The 13,578-nt window shown below is 46.7% G+C and overlaps 5 protein-coding genes across 5 annotated transcripts; all 5 read right to left on the reverse strand.

The window, feature by feature from the left end:
* Window positions 1-9: 9 nt before the first annotated feature.
* LOC138367197 (oviduct-specific glycoprotein-like) lies at window positions 10-1,127 on the reverse strand. Its single transcript, XM_069328603.1, has 2 exons — window positions 728-1,127; window positions 10-209 (listed from the first exon to the last, which is right to left on the reverse strand). The coding sequence occupies exons 1-2, from the start codon at window positions 1,125-1,127 to the stop codon at window positions 10-12; spliced, it is 600 nt and encodes a 199-aa protein (XP_069184704.1).
* A 320-nt stretch (window positions 1,128-1,447) lies between these two features.
* Window positions 1,448-5,664, reverse strand: LOC138367198 (fap1 adhesin-like). The gene is made up of 5 exons (XM_069328604.1): window positions 5,475-5,664; window positions 4,978-5,393; window positions 4,646-4,823; window positions 2,400-2,633; window positions 1,448-1,608 (listed from the first exon to the last, which is right to left on the reverse strand). The coding sequence occupies exons 1-5, from the start codon at window positions 5,662-5,664 to the stop codon at window positions 1,448-1,450; spliced, it is 1,179 nt and encodes a 392-aa protein (XP_069184705.1).
* A 50-nt stretch (window positions 5,665-5,714) lies between these two features.
* On the reverse strand, window positions 5,715-6,916 carry LOC138367199 (oviduct-specific glycoprotein-like). Its single transcript, XM_069328605.1, has 2 exons — window positions 6,498-6,916; window positions 5,715-5,961 (listed from the first exon to the last, which is right to left on the reverse strand). Exons 1-2 carry the CDS (start codon window positions 6,914-6,916, stop codon window positions 5,715-5,717), a joined length of 666 nt encoding a protein of 221 aa, XP_069184706.1.
* A 320-nt stretch (window positions 6,917-7,236) lies between these two features.
* Window positions 7,237-11,453, reverse strand: LOC138367200 (fap1 adhesin-like). The gene is made up of 5 exons (XM_069328606.1): window positions 11,264-11,453; window positions 10,767-11,182; window positions 10,435-10,612; window positions 8,189-8,422; window positions 7,237-7,397 (listed from the first exon to the last, which is right to left on the reverse strand). The coding sequence occupies exons 1-5, from the start codon at window positions 11,451-11,453 to the stop codon at window positions 7,237-7,239; spliced, it is 1,179 nt and encodes a 392-aa protein (XP_069184707.1).
* A 50-nt stretch (window positions 11,454-11,503) lies between these two features.
* On the reverse strand, window positions 11,504-12,705 carry LOC138367201 (oviduct-specific glycoprotein-like). Its single transcript, XM_069328607.1, has 2 exons — window positions 12,287-12,705; window positions 11,504-11,750 (listed from the first exon to the last, which is right to left on the reverse strand). Exons 1-2 carry the CDS (start codon window positions 12,703-12,705, stop codon window positions 11,504-11,506), a joined length of 666 nt encoding a protein of 221 aa, XP_069184708.1.
* Between the last annotated feature and the right edge of the window lie 873 nt (window positions 12,706-13,578).

The raw sequence follows: 13,578 nt of genomic DNA on the forward strand, positions 1-13,578 counted from the left end.
TCTACACTCTCAGCCACACAATCTACACTCAGCTGCATGATCTTTATCCTTAGCCACACCATCTACACTCTCAGCCACATCATCTACACTCTCAATCACACCATCTACACTCTCATCCACACCATCTACGCTCTTAGCCACTCCATCAACACTCTCAGCCACACCATCTACACTCTCAGCAACACCATCAACACTCTCAGCCACACCATCTACATTCTCAGCCACACCATCCTCACTTTCAGCAACACCATCTACACTCAGCCACACCATCAACACTCTCAGCGACACCATCTACACTCTCAGCAACACATCTACACTCTCAGCAACACCATCTACACTCTCAGTCACACCATCAACACTCTCAGCCACACCATCTTCATTCTCAGCCACACCATCTACACTCTAAGCCACACCATCCTTACTCTAAGCCACACTATCTACACTCTCAGTAACACCATCTACATTCCCAATCACACCATCAAAACTCTCAGCCACATCATCAACACTCTCAGCCACATCAACTATAATCTCAGCGACACCACCTACACTCTCAGTATCACCATCTACTCTCTCAACCGCACCATCTACACTCTCAGCCACACCATCTACACTCTCAGCCACACCATCTACACTCTCAGCCACACAATCTATACTCTCTCAGCTAGACCATCTAACTCTCAACCACACCATCTACACTCTCAGCCACACCTTCTACACTCAGCATCACCATCTACACTATCAGCCACACCATCTACTTTCTTAACTACACCATCTACACTCTCAGCTACACCATCTACACTCTCAACCATACCATGTACACTCTCAGCGACACCATCTACACTCTCAGTAACACCATCAACACTCTCAGCGACACCATCTACACTCTCAGCTTCACCATCTACGCTCTCAGCCACACCATCTGCATTCTCAGCAACACCATTTACACTCTCAGCCAAACCATCTGCATTCTCAGCCACACCATCTACACTCTCAGCCACACAATCTACACTCTCAGCCACACCATCTACACTCTCCGCCACACCATCTACCCTATCAGCCATATCATCTACACTCTCAGCCACACCATCTACACTCAGCCACACCATCAACACTCTCAGCGACACCATCTACACTCTCAGTCACACCATCTACACTCTGAGCCACACCATCTACACTCTCAGCCACAATATCAACACTCAGCCACACCATCAACACTCTCAGCCACACCATCAACACTCTCAGCGGCACCATCTACACTCTCAGCGACACCATCTACATTCTCAGCTACACCTTCAACACTCTCACCCACACCATTTACACTCTCAGCCACACCATCTACACTCTCTGCGACACCATCTACACTCTCAGTAACACCATCTACACTATCAAATATACCATCTACACTCTCAGCAACACTATCTATACTCTCAGCTACACCATCTACACTCTAAGCCAAACCATCTACACTATCAGCCACGCCAACTACACTCTCAGCCACACCATCTACACTCTCAGCCACACCATCAACACTGTCAGCCACACCATCTACACTTTCAGCCACACCATCAACATTTTTAGCCACACTATCTACGCTTTCAGCCACACTATCTACACTCAGTTATACCATCAACACACTTAGCGACACCATCTACACTCTCAGCGAAACCATCTTCTCTCTCAGCGACACCATCTACACCCTAAGGCACACCATCTGCACTCTCAGTCACATCATCTACACTCTCAACGACATCATCTACTCTCACCCACACCATCAACACTCTCAGCGACACCATCTACACTCTCAGCGTCACCATCTACACCCTAAGGCACACCATCTGCACTCTCAGTCACACCATCTACACTCTCAGCGACACCATCTACACTCTCAGCGACACCATCAACACTCTAAGCCACGCCATCTACACTCTCAGTCACACCATCTACACTCTTAGCCACACCATCAACACTTTCAGCTACACCATCAACACTCTCAGCCACACCATCAAGTCTCTCAGCGACACCATCTACACTCTCAGCGACACCATCTACACTCTCAGCCACACCATCAACACTCTCAGCGACACCATCTACACTCTCAGCCACACCATCTACACTCTCAGCCACACCGTCTACACTCTCAGCCACACCAACTACACTCTCAATTACACCATCTTCACTCGCAACCACACCATCTTTACCCTTAGCCACACCATCTACATTCTCAGCGACACCATCAACACTCTAAGCCACGCCATCTACACTCTCAGTCACACCATCTACACTCTTAGCCACACCATTAACACTTTTAGCCACACCATCAACACTCTCAGCCACACCATCAAGTCTCTCAGCGACACCATCTACACTCTCAGCGACACCATCTACACTCTCAGCCACACCATCAACACTCTCAGCGACACCATCTACACTCTCAGCCACACCATCTATACTCTCAGCCACACCGTCTACACTCTGAGCCACACCAACTACACTCTCAATTACACCATCTTCACTCGCAACCACACCATCTTTACCCTTAGCCACACTATCTACACTCTCAGCGACTCCATCGACAATCTCAGCCACACCATCAACACTCTCAGCCACACCATCAACATTCTTAGCCACACCATCTGCGCTTTCAGCCACACCATCTACACTCAGTTATACCGTCAACACACTCAGCGACACCATCTACACTCTCAGCGACACCATCTACACCCTAAGGCACACCATCTGCACTCTCAGTCACATTATCTACACTCTCAGCCACATCATCTACTCTCCCCCACACCATCAACACTCTCAGCGACACCATCTACACTCTCAGCGTCACCATCTACACCCTAAGGCACACCATCTGCACTCTCAGTCACACCATCTACACTCTCAGCCACACAATCTATACTCTCTCAGCTAGACCATCTGACTCTCAGCCACACCATGTACACTCTCAGCCACACCTTCTACACTCTCAGCACCACCATCTACACTGTCAGCCACACCATCTACTCTCTTAACTACACCATCTACACTCTCAGCAAAACCATCTACACTCCCAGACTCCCCATCTACACTCTCAGCGACACTATCTACACTCTCAGCGACACCATCTATACTCTCAGCCACACCACCTATGTAACACGGGTTCGGGTTCCTCTCTCTCTTCTTCCTTCTACTCCCTCTACCCGTATTCTTACTTATTATTCTCTACCAAGGGACTCCAAAACTTTTACCAAAGCCAACTCCACGCCACGTGGTCCTAAGACGATTGACCGACTTAGGATTCTACACCCAGTATGACGTGACCTAAGCTCTGAGCAAAACCCTAGAGTCGCCTCTATGCTGCCACCACCAGACCAGCTCTACAGAGCAATGATCGAGGTCTGGATCGATCACGCTAATTAATCAACCTTGGGGCTTGATCCCCACTAGTAGTTTATAACCTCGGAAACTTGAGTGTGGAATTAATTAGATGGGGATGATGAATTCCGATCCGATGTTAGAATCGGCGCCCAATGCAACTCTACCTCGTGTGGACCACGTGACCAGGACAAGTTTACACATAACCAAATGGAAACAATAAAATGCAAATTAATAACAAATTTAATTTATTAAAAGAAAACTAAAACAAAATCTAAATGTGTTCACTCCCTATCACTTTAACACTCCCTACTTGACCTGAATGGCAAATGAGAAGACTATTTCTATACATAACCATAGCAACTATACCTCTATATTTTCCAGCTAAGATGTTGGGCTGGTCTTGGGGAGAGGTAAGATGTTTGACCTCTCCCAGCTGCTCGGCAGATCACACTGATTTTTTCCTTGTCTGGACTACCCCAGACAGAGTATTGTATCCTTCCGCCTAGTCAAAGTTCTACCCAGTTACTAGCAAGGTTTAAGTTATAACAATTAACCTCTGTTTGTACTGAATTGATCCAGACTGGTTGAATTATTTTACTGAAATAAATTACACAAGCCTCTAACGGCAGAGCTGTTCCCGATCACAAAAATGGTTATTAAAACTTTGAGAAATAGTAGACCTGTCAACCCCTGATGACCTATGACCGCCGGTCACTCCGCTTTAAAAGTTAGATCTGATTCGTGACGTCACTGATGGTGACTTAAACTCAATAATTAGAATACTCTTGATATTGTATCCAGTACTATTATACAATACAATTTTAATGCAAAATGAATAAAGGCTAATTTTCTCTAAATTACTGAATACTATAGGATGGTTCATTATACGCAGCTATGAACAAAGATGCCCGCCATTTGTGACTCAGACCTGCTAATTCCCAGGGGACTGGGCGTTGTTGAGAGGTCAGGTCCCTACTCGAACTTCTGGAACCTTCTGGAATAATTCTTACAACAGCCTAGTTTGTTACACCTACACTCTCAGTCACACCATCAACACTCTCAGCCACATCATGTACACTCTCAGCCACACCATCTACACTCTCAGCAATACAATCTACACTCTCAGCCACACCATTTACACTCTCAGCGACTCCATCTACACTCTCAGCCACACGATCTACATTCTCAGCCACACCATCAACACTCTCAGCCACACCATCTTCAATCTCAGCCACACAATCTACACTCTCAGCAACACCATCTTCACTCTATGCCACACCATCTACACTCTCAGCCACAACATCTACACTCCAAGCCACACCATCAACACTCTCAGCCACACCATTAACACTCTCAGGCACACCATCTATAATCTCAGCCACACCATTTATAATCTCTGCCACACCATTTACACTCTCAGTCACACCATCTACACTCACAGCAACACCATCTTCACTCTATGCCACACCATCTACACTCTCAGCCACAACATCTACACTCCAAGCCACACCATCAACACTCTCAGCCACACCATTAACACTCTCAGGCACACCATCTATAATCTCATCCACACCATCTACACTCATTTATAATCTCTGCCACACCATTTACACTCTCAGTCACACCATCTACACTCATAGCAACACCATCTACACTCTCAGACACAACATCTACACTCACAGTAACACCATCTACACTCTCGGCAATACCATCTACATTCACAGTTACACCATCTACACTCTCATACACAACATCTACACTCACAGCCACACCATCTACACTCTCAGCAATACCATCTACACTCACAGCAACACCATCTCCACTCTCAGCAATACCATCTACACTCACAGTTACACCATCTACACTCTCATACACAACATCTACACTCACAGCCACACCATCTACACTCTCAGCAATACCATCTACACTCACAGCAACACCATCTACACTCTCAGCAATACTATCTACTCTCACAGTAACACCATCTACACTCTCAGACACAACATCTACACTCTCAGCAATACCATCTACACTCACAGTAACACCATCTACACTCTCAGACACAACATCTACACTCTCAGCCACACCATCTACACTCACAGCCACACCATCTACACTCTCAGCGACACCATCTATCCTCTCAGCTACACCATCTGCGCTCTCAGCCACTCCATCTACACTCTTAACCACACCATCTACACTCTCAACCACAACATCTTTTCCTTTATCCACACCATCTTCACTCTCAGTCACACAATCTACACTCAGCTGCACGATCTTTATCCTTAGCCACACCATCTACACTCTCAGCCACATCATCTACACTCTCAATCACACCATCTACACTCTCAGCCACACAATCTACACTCAGCTGCATGATCTTTATCCTTAGCCGCACCATCTACACTCTCAGCCACATCATCTACACTCTCAATCACACCATCTACACTCTCATCCACACCATCTACGCTCTTAGCCACACCATCTACACTCGCAGCCACACCATCTAGACTCTCAACCACACCATCATTACCGTTAGTTACACCATCTACACTCTCAGCCACTCCATCAACACTCTCAGCCACACCATCTACACTCTCAGCAACACCATCAACACTCTCAGCCACACCATCTACATTCTCAGCCACACCATCCTCACTTTCAGCAACACCATCTACACTCAGCCACACCATCAACACTCTCAGCGACACCATCTACACTCTCAGCAACACATCTACACTCTCAGCAACACCATCTACACTCTCAGTCACACCATCAACACTCTCAGCCACACCATCTTCATTCTCAGCCACACCATCTACACTCTAAGCCACACCATCCTTACTCTAAGCCACACTATCTACACTCTCAGTAACACCATCTACATTCCCAATCACACCATCAAAACTCTCAGCCACATCATCAACACTCTCAGCCACATCAACTATAATCTCAGCGACACCACCTACACTCTCAGTATCACCATCTACTCTCTCAACCGCACCATCTACACTCTCAGCCACACCATCTACACTCTCAGCCACACCATCTACACTCTCAGCCACACAATCTATACTCTCTCAGCTAGACCATCTAACTCTCAACCACACCATCTACACTCTCAGCCACACCTTCTACACTCAGCATCACCATCTACACTATCAGCCACACCATCTACTTTCTTAACTACACCATCTACACTCTCAGCTACACCATCTACACTCTCAACCATACCATGTACACTCTCAGCGACACCATCTACACTCTCAGTAACACCATCAACACTCTCAGCGACACCATCTACACTCTCAGCTTCACCATCTACGCTCTCAGCCACACCATCTGCATTCTCAGCAACACCATTTACACTCTCAGCCAAACCATCTGCATTCTCAGCCACACCATCTACACTCTCAGCCACACAATCTACACTCTCAGCCACACCATCTACACTCTCCGCCACACCATCTACCCTATCAGCCATATCATCTACACTCTCAGCCACACCATCTACACTCAGCCACACCATCAACACTCTCAGCGACACCATCTACACTCTCAGTCACACCATCTACACTCTGAGCCACACCATCTACACTCTCAGCCACAATATCAACACTCAGCCACACCATCAACACTCTCAGCCACACCATCAACACTCTCAGCGGCACCATCTACACTCTCAGCGACACCATCTACATTCTCAGCTACACCTTCAACACTCTCACCCACACCATTTACACTCTCAGCCACACCATCTACACTCTCTGCGACACCATCTACACTCTCAGTAACACCATCTACACTATCAAATATACCATCTACACTCTCAGCAACACTATCTATACTCTCAGCTACACCATCTACACTCTAAGCCAAACCATCTACACTATCAGCCACACCAACTACACTCTCAGCCACACCATCTACACTCTCAGCCACACCATCAACACTGTCAGCCACACCATCTACACTTTCAGCCACACCATCAACATTTTTAGCCACACTATCTACGCTTTCAGCCACACTATCTACACTCAGTTATACCATCAACACACTTAGCGACACCATCTACACTCTCAGCGAAACCATCTTCTCTCTCAGCGACACCATCTACACCCTAAGGCACACCATCTGCACTCTCAGTCACATCATCTACACTCTCAACGACATCATCTACTCTCACCCACACCATCAACACTCTCAGCGACACCATCTACACTCTCAGCGTCACCATCTACACCCTAAGGCACACCATCTGCACTCTCAGTCACACCATCTACACTCTCAGCGACACCATCTACACTCTCAGCGACACCATCAACACTCTAAGCCACGCCATCTACACTCTCAGTCACACCATCTACACTCTTAGCCACACCATCAACACTTTCAGCTACACCATCAACACTCTCAGCCACACCATCAAGTCTCTCAGCGACACCATCTACACTCTCAGCGACACCATCTACACTCTCAGCCACACCATCAACACTCTCAGCGACACCATCTACACTCTCAGCCACACCATCTACACTCTCAGCCACACCGTCTACACTCTCAGCCACACCAACTACACTCTCAATTACACCATCTTCACTCGCAACCACACCATCTTTACCCTTAGCCACACCATCTACATTCTCAGCGACACCATCAACACTCTAAGCCACGCCATCTACACTCTCAGTCACACCATCTACACTCTTAGCCACACCATTAACACTTTTAGCCACACCATCAACACTCTCAGCCACACCATCAAGTCTCTCAGCGACACCATCTACACTCTCAGCGACACCATCTACACTCTCAGCCACACCATCAACACTCTCAGCGACACCATCTACACTCTCAGCCACACCATCTATACTCTCAGCCACACCGTCTACACTCTGAGCCACACCAACTACACTCTCAATTACACCATCTTCACTCGCAACCACACCATCTTTACCCTTAGCCACACTATCTACACTCTCAGCGACTCCATCGACAATCTCAGCCACACCATCAACACTCTCAGCCACACCATCAACATTCTTAGCCACACCATCTGCGCTTTCAGCCACACCATCTACACTCAGTTATACCGTCAACACACTCAGCGACACCATCTACACTCTCAGCGACACCATCTACACCCTAAGGCACACCATCTGCACTCTCAGTCACATTATCTACACTCTCAGCCACATCATCTACTCTCCCCCACACCATCAACACTCTCAGCGACACCATCTACACTCTCAGCGTCACCATCTACACCCTAAGGCACACCATCTGCACTCTCAGTCACACCATCTACACTCTCAGCCACACAATCTATACTCTCTCAGCTAGACCATCTGACTCTCAGCCACACCATGTACACTCTCAGCCACACCTTCTACACTCTCAGCACCACCATCTACACTGTCAGCCACACCATCTACTCTCTTAACTACACCATCTACACTCTCAGCAAAACCATCTACACTCCCAGACTCCCCATCTACACTCTCAGCGACACTATCTACACTCTCAGCGACACCATCTATACTCTCAGCCACACCACCTATGTAACACGGGTTCGGGTTCCTCTCTCTCTTCTTCCTTCTACTCCCTCTACCCGTATTCTTACTTATTATTCTCTACCAAGGGACTCCAAAACTTTTACCAAAGCCAACTCCACGCCACGTGGTCCTAAGACGATTGACCGACTTAGGATTCTACACCCAGTATGACGTGACCTAAGCTCTGAGCAAAACCCTAGAGTCGCCTCTATGCTGCCACCACCAGACCAGCTCTACAGAGCAATGATCGAGGTCTGGATCGATCACGCTAATTAATCAACCTTGGGGCTTGATCCCCACTAGTAGTTTATAACCTCGGAAACTTGAGTGTGGAATTAATTAGATGGGGATGATGAATTCCGATCCGATGTTAGAATCGGCGCCCAATGCAACTCTACCTCGTGTGGACCACGTGACCAGGACAAGTTTACACATAACCAAATGGAAACAATAAAATGCAAATTAATAACAAATTTAATTTATTAAAAGAAAACTAAAACAAAATCTAAATGTGTTCACTCCCTATCACTTTAACACTCCCTACTTGACCTGAATGGCAAATGAGAAGACTATTTCTATACATAACCATAGCAACTATACCTCTATATTTTCCAGCTAAGATGTTGGGCTGGTCTTGGGGAGAGGTAAGATGTTTGACCTCTCCCAGCTGCTCGGCAGATCACACTGATTTTTTCCTTGTCTGGACTACCCCAGACAGAGTATTGTATCCTTCCGCCTAGTCAAAGTTCTACCCAGTTACTAGCAAGGTTTAAGTTATAACAATTAACCTCTGTTTGTACTGAATTGATCCAGACTGGTTGAATTATTTTACTGAAATAAATTACACAAGCCTCTAACGGCAGAGCTGTTCCCGATCACAAAAATGGTTATTAAAACTTTGAGAAATAGTAGACCTGTCAACCCCTGATGACCTATGACCGCCGGTCACTCCGCTTTAAAAGTTAGATCTGATTCGTGACGTCACTGATGGTGACTTAAACTCAATAATTAGAATACTCTTGATATTGTATCCAGTACTATTATACAATACAATTTTAATGCAAAATGAATAAAGGCTAATTTTCTCTAAATTACTGAATACTATAGGATGGTTCATTATACGCAGCTATGAACAAAGATGCCCGCCATTTGTGACTCAGACCTGCTAATTCCCAGGGGACTGGGCGTTGTTGAGAGGTCAGGTCCCTACTCGAACTTCTGGAACCTTCTGGAATAATTCTTACAACAGCCTAGTTTGTTACACCTACACTCTCAGTCACACCATCAACACTCTCAGCCACATCATGTACACTCTCAGCCACACCATCTACACTCTCAGCAATACAATCTACACTCTCAGCCACACCATTTACACTCTCAGCGACTCCATCTACACTCTCAGCCACACGATCTACATTCTCAGCCACACCATCAACACTCTCAGCCACACCATCTTCAATCTCAGCCACACAATCTACACTCTCAGCAACACCATCTTCACTCTATGCCACACCATCTACACTCTCAGCCACAACATCTACACTCCAAGCCACACCATCAACACTCTCAGCCACACCATTAACACTCTCAGGCACACCATCTATAATCTCAGCCACACCATTTATAATCTCTGCCACACCATTTACACTCTCAGTCACACCATCTACACTCACAGCAACACCATCTTCACTCTATGCCACACCATCTACACTCTCAGCCACAACATCTACACTCCAAGCCACACCATCAACACTCTCAGCCACACCATTAACACTCTTAGGCACACCATCTATAATCTCATCCACACCATCTACACTCATTTATAATCTCTGCCACACCATTTACACTCTCAGTCACACCATCTACACTCATAGCAACACCATCTACACTCTCAGACACAACATCTACACTCACAGTAACACCATCTACACTCTCGGCAATACCATCTACATTCACAGTTACACCATCTACACTCTCATACACAACATCTACACTCACAGCCACACCATCTACACTCTCAGCAATACCATCTACACTCACAGCAACACCATCTCCACTCTCAGCAATACCATCTACACTCACAGTTACACCATCTACACTCTCATACACAACATCTACACTCACAGCCACACCATCTACACTCTCAGCAATACCATCTACACTCACAGCAACACCATCTACACTCTCAGCAATACTATCTACTCTCACAGTAACACCATCTACACTCTCAGACACAACATCTACACTCTCAGCAATACCATCTACACTCACAGTAACACCATCTACACTCTCAGACACAACATCTACACTCTCAGCCACACCATCTACACTCACAGCCACACCATCTACACTCTCAGCGACACCATCTATCCTCTCAGCTACACCATCTGCGCTCTCAGCCACTCCATCTACACTCTTAACCACACCATCTACACTCTCAACCACAACATCTTTTCCTTTATCCACACCATCTTCACTCTCAGTCACACAATCTACACTCAGCTGCACGATCTTTATCCTTAGCCACACCATCTACACTCTCAGCCACATCATCTACACTCTCAATCACACCATCTACACTCTCAGCCACACAATCTACACTCAGCTGCATGATCTTTATCCTTAGCCACACCATCTACACTCTCAGCCACATCATCTACACTCTCAATCACACCATCTACACTCTCATCCACACCATCTACGCTCTTAGCCACACCATCTACACTCGCAGCCACACCATCTAGACTCTCAACCACACCATCATTACCGTTAGTTACACCATCTACACTCTCAGCCACTCCATCAACACTCTCAGCCACACCATCTACACTCTCAGCAACACCATCAACACTCTCAGCCACACCATCTACATTCTCAGCCACACCATCCTCACTTTCAGCAACACCATCTACACTCAGCCACACCATCAACACTCTCAGCGACACCATCTACACTCTCAGCAACACATCTACACTCTCAGCAACACCATCTACACTCTCAGTCACACCATCAACACTCTCAGCCACACCATCTTCATTCTCAGCCACACCATCTACACTCTAAGCCACACCATCCTTACTCTAAGCCACACTATCTACACTCTCAGTAACACCATCTACATTCCCAATCACACCATCAAAACTCTCAGCCACATCATCAACACTCTCAGCCACATCAACTATAATCTCAGCGACACCACCTACACTCTCAGTATCACCATCTACTCTCTCAACCGCACCATCTACACTCTCAGCCACACCATCTACACTCTCAGCCACACCATCTACACTCTCAGCCACACAATCTATACTCTCTCAGCTAGACCATCTAACTCTCAACCACACCATCTACACTCTCAGCCACACCTTCTACACTCAGCATCACCATCTACACTATCAGCCACACCATCTACTTTCTTAACTACACCATCTACACTCTCAGCTACACCATCTACACTCTCAACCATACCATGTACACTCTCAGCGACACCATCTATACTCTCAGTAACACCATCAACACTCTCAGCGACACCATCTACACTCTCAGCTTCACCATCTACGCTCTCAGCCACACCATCTGCATTCTCAGCAACACCATTTACACTCTCAGCCAAACCATCTGCATTCTCAGCCACACCATCTACACTCTCAGCCACACAATCTACACTCTCAGCCACACCATCTACACTCTCCGCCACACCATCTACCCTATCAGCCATATCATCTACACTCTCAGCCACACCATCTACACTCAGCCACACCATCAACACTCTCAGCGACACCATCTACACTCTCAGTCACACCATCTACACTCTGAGCCACACCATCTACACTCTCAGCCACAATATCAACACTCAGCCACACCATCAACACTCTCAGCCACACCATCAACACTCTCAGCGGCACCATCTACACTCTCAGCGACACCATCTACATTCTCAGCTACACCTTCAACACTCTCACCCACACCATTTACACTCTCAGCCACACCATCTACACTCTCTGCGACACCATCTACACTCTCAGTAACACCATCTACACTATCAAATATACCATCTACACTCTCAGCAACACTATCTATACTCTCAGCTACACCATCTACACTCTAAGCCAAACCATCTACACTATCAGCCACACCAACTACACTCTCAGCCACACCATCAACACTCTCAGCCACACCATCAACACTGTCAGCCACACCATCTACACTTTCAGCCACACCATCAACATTTTTAGCCACACTATCTACGCTTTCAGCCACACTATCTACACTCAGTTATACCATCAACACACTTAGCGACACCATCTACACTCTCAGCGAAACCATCTTCTCTCTCAGCGACACCATCTACACCCTAAGGCACACCATCTGCACTCTCAGTCACATCATCTACACTCTCAACGACATCATCTACTCTCACCCACACCATCAACACTCTCAGCGACACCATCTACACTCTCAGCGTCACCATCTACACCCTAAGGCACACCATCTGCACTCTCAGTCACACCATCTACACTCTCAGCGACACCATCTACACTCTCAGCGACACCATCAACACTCTAAGCCACGCCATCTACACTCTCAGTCACACCATCTACACTCTTAGCCACACCATCAACACTTTCAGCTACACCATCAACACTCTCAGCCACAC

This window comes from Procambarus clarkii, chromosome 21 (genome assembly GCF_040958095.1).
Source record: "Procambarus clarkii isolate CNS0578487 chromosome 21, FALCON_Pclarkii_2.0, whole genome shotgun sequence".
Taxonomy (NCBI): Eukaryota; Metazoa; Arthropoda; class Malacostraca; order Decapoda; family Cambaridae; genus Procambarus; species Procambarus clarkii.

Excerpts from the sequence above, each read along its gene's own strand:
- LOC138367201 (XM_069328607.1), bottom strand. The coding sequence starts at position 12,705 with ATGGTGTCGCTGAGAGTGTTGATGGTGTGGCTGAGTGTAGATGGTGTG. Across the intron at positions 11,751-12,286 it reads GGTGATGCTGAGTGTAGAAG|TGTAGATGGTGTGGCTGAGA; the intron begins GTGTGGCTGAGA and ends TGTTGCTGAGAG.
- LOC138367200 (XM_069328606.1), bottom strand. The coding sequence starts at position 11,453 with ATGGTGTGGCTAAGGATAAAGATCGTGCAGCTGAGTGTAGATTGTGTG. Across the intron at positions 11,183-11,263 it reads TGTCGCTGAGAGTGTAGATG|ATGGTATTGCTGAGAGTGTA; the intron begins GTGTGGCTGTGA and ends CTGTGAGTGTAG. Across the intron at positions 7,398-8,188 it reads TGTCGCTGAGAGTGTTGATG|ATAGTGTGGCTGAAAGCGTA; the intron begins GTGTGGCTGAGA and ends AACTGAGTGTAG.
- LOC138367198 (XM_069328604.1), bottom strand. The coding sequence starts at position 5,664 with ATGGTGTGGCTAAGGATAAAGATCGTGCAGCTGAGTGTAGATTGTGTG. Across the intron at positions 5,394-5,474 it reads TGTCGCTGAGAGTGTAGATG|ATGGTATTGCTGAGAGTGTA; the intron begins GTGTGGCTGTGA and ends CTGTGAGTGTAG. Across the intron at positions 1,609-2,399 it reads TGTCGCTGAGAGTGTTGATG|ATAGTGTGGCTGAAAGCGTA; the intron begins GTGTGGCTGAGA and ends AACTGAGTGTAG.
- LOC138367197 (XM_069328603.1), bottom strand. The coding sequence starts at position 1,127 with ATGGTGTCGCTGAGAGTGTTGATGGTGTGGCTGAGTGTAGATGGTGTG. Across the intron at positions 210-727 it reads TGTGGCTGATAGTGTAGATG|ATGGTGTGGCTGAGAGTGTT; the intron begins GTGATGCTGAGT and ends CTGAGAATGTAG.
- LOC138367199 (XM_069328605.1), bottom strand. The coding sequence starts at position 6,916 with ATGGTGTCGCTGAGAGTGTTGATGGTGTGGCTGAGTGTAGATGGTGTG. Across the intron at positions 5,962-6,497 it reads GGTGATGCTGAGTGTAGAAG|TGTAGATGGTGTGGCTGAGA; the intron begins GTGTGGCTGAGA and ends TGTTGCTGAGAG.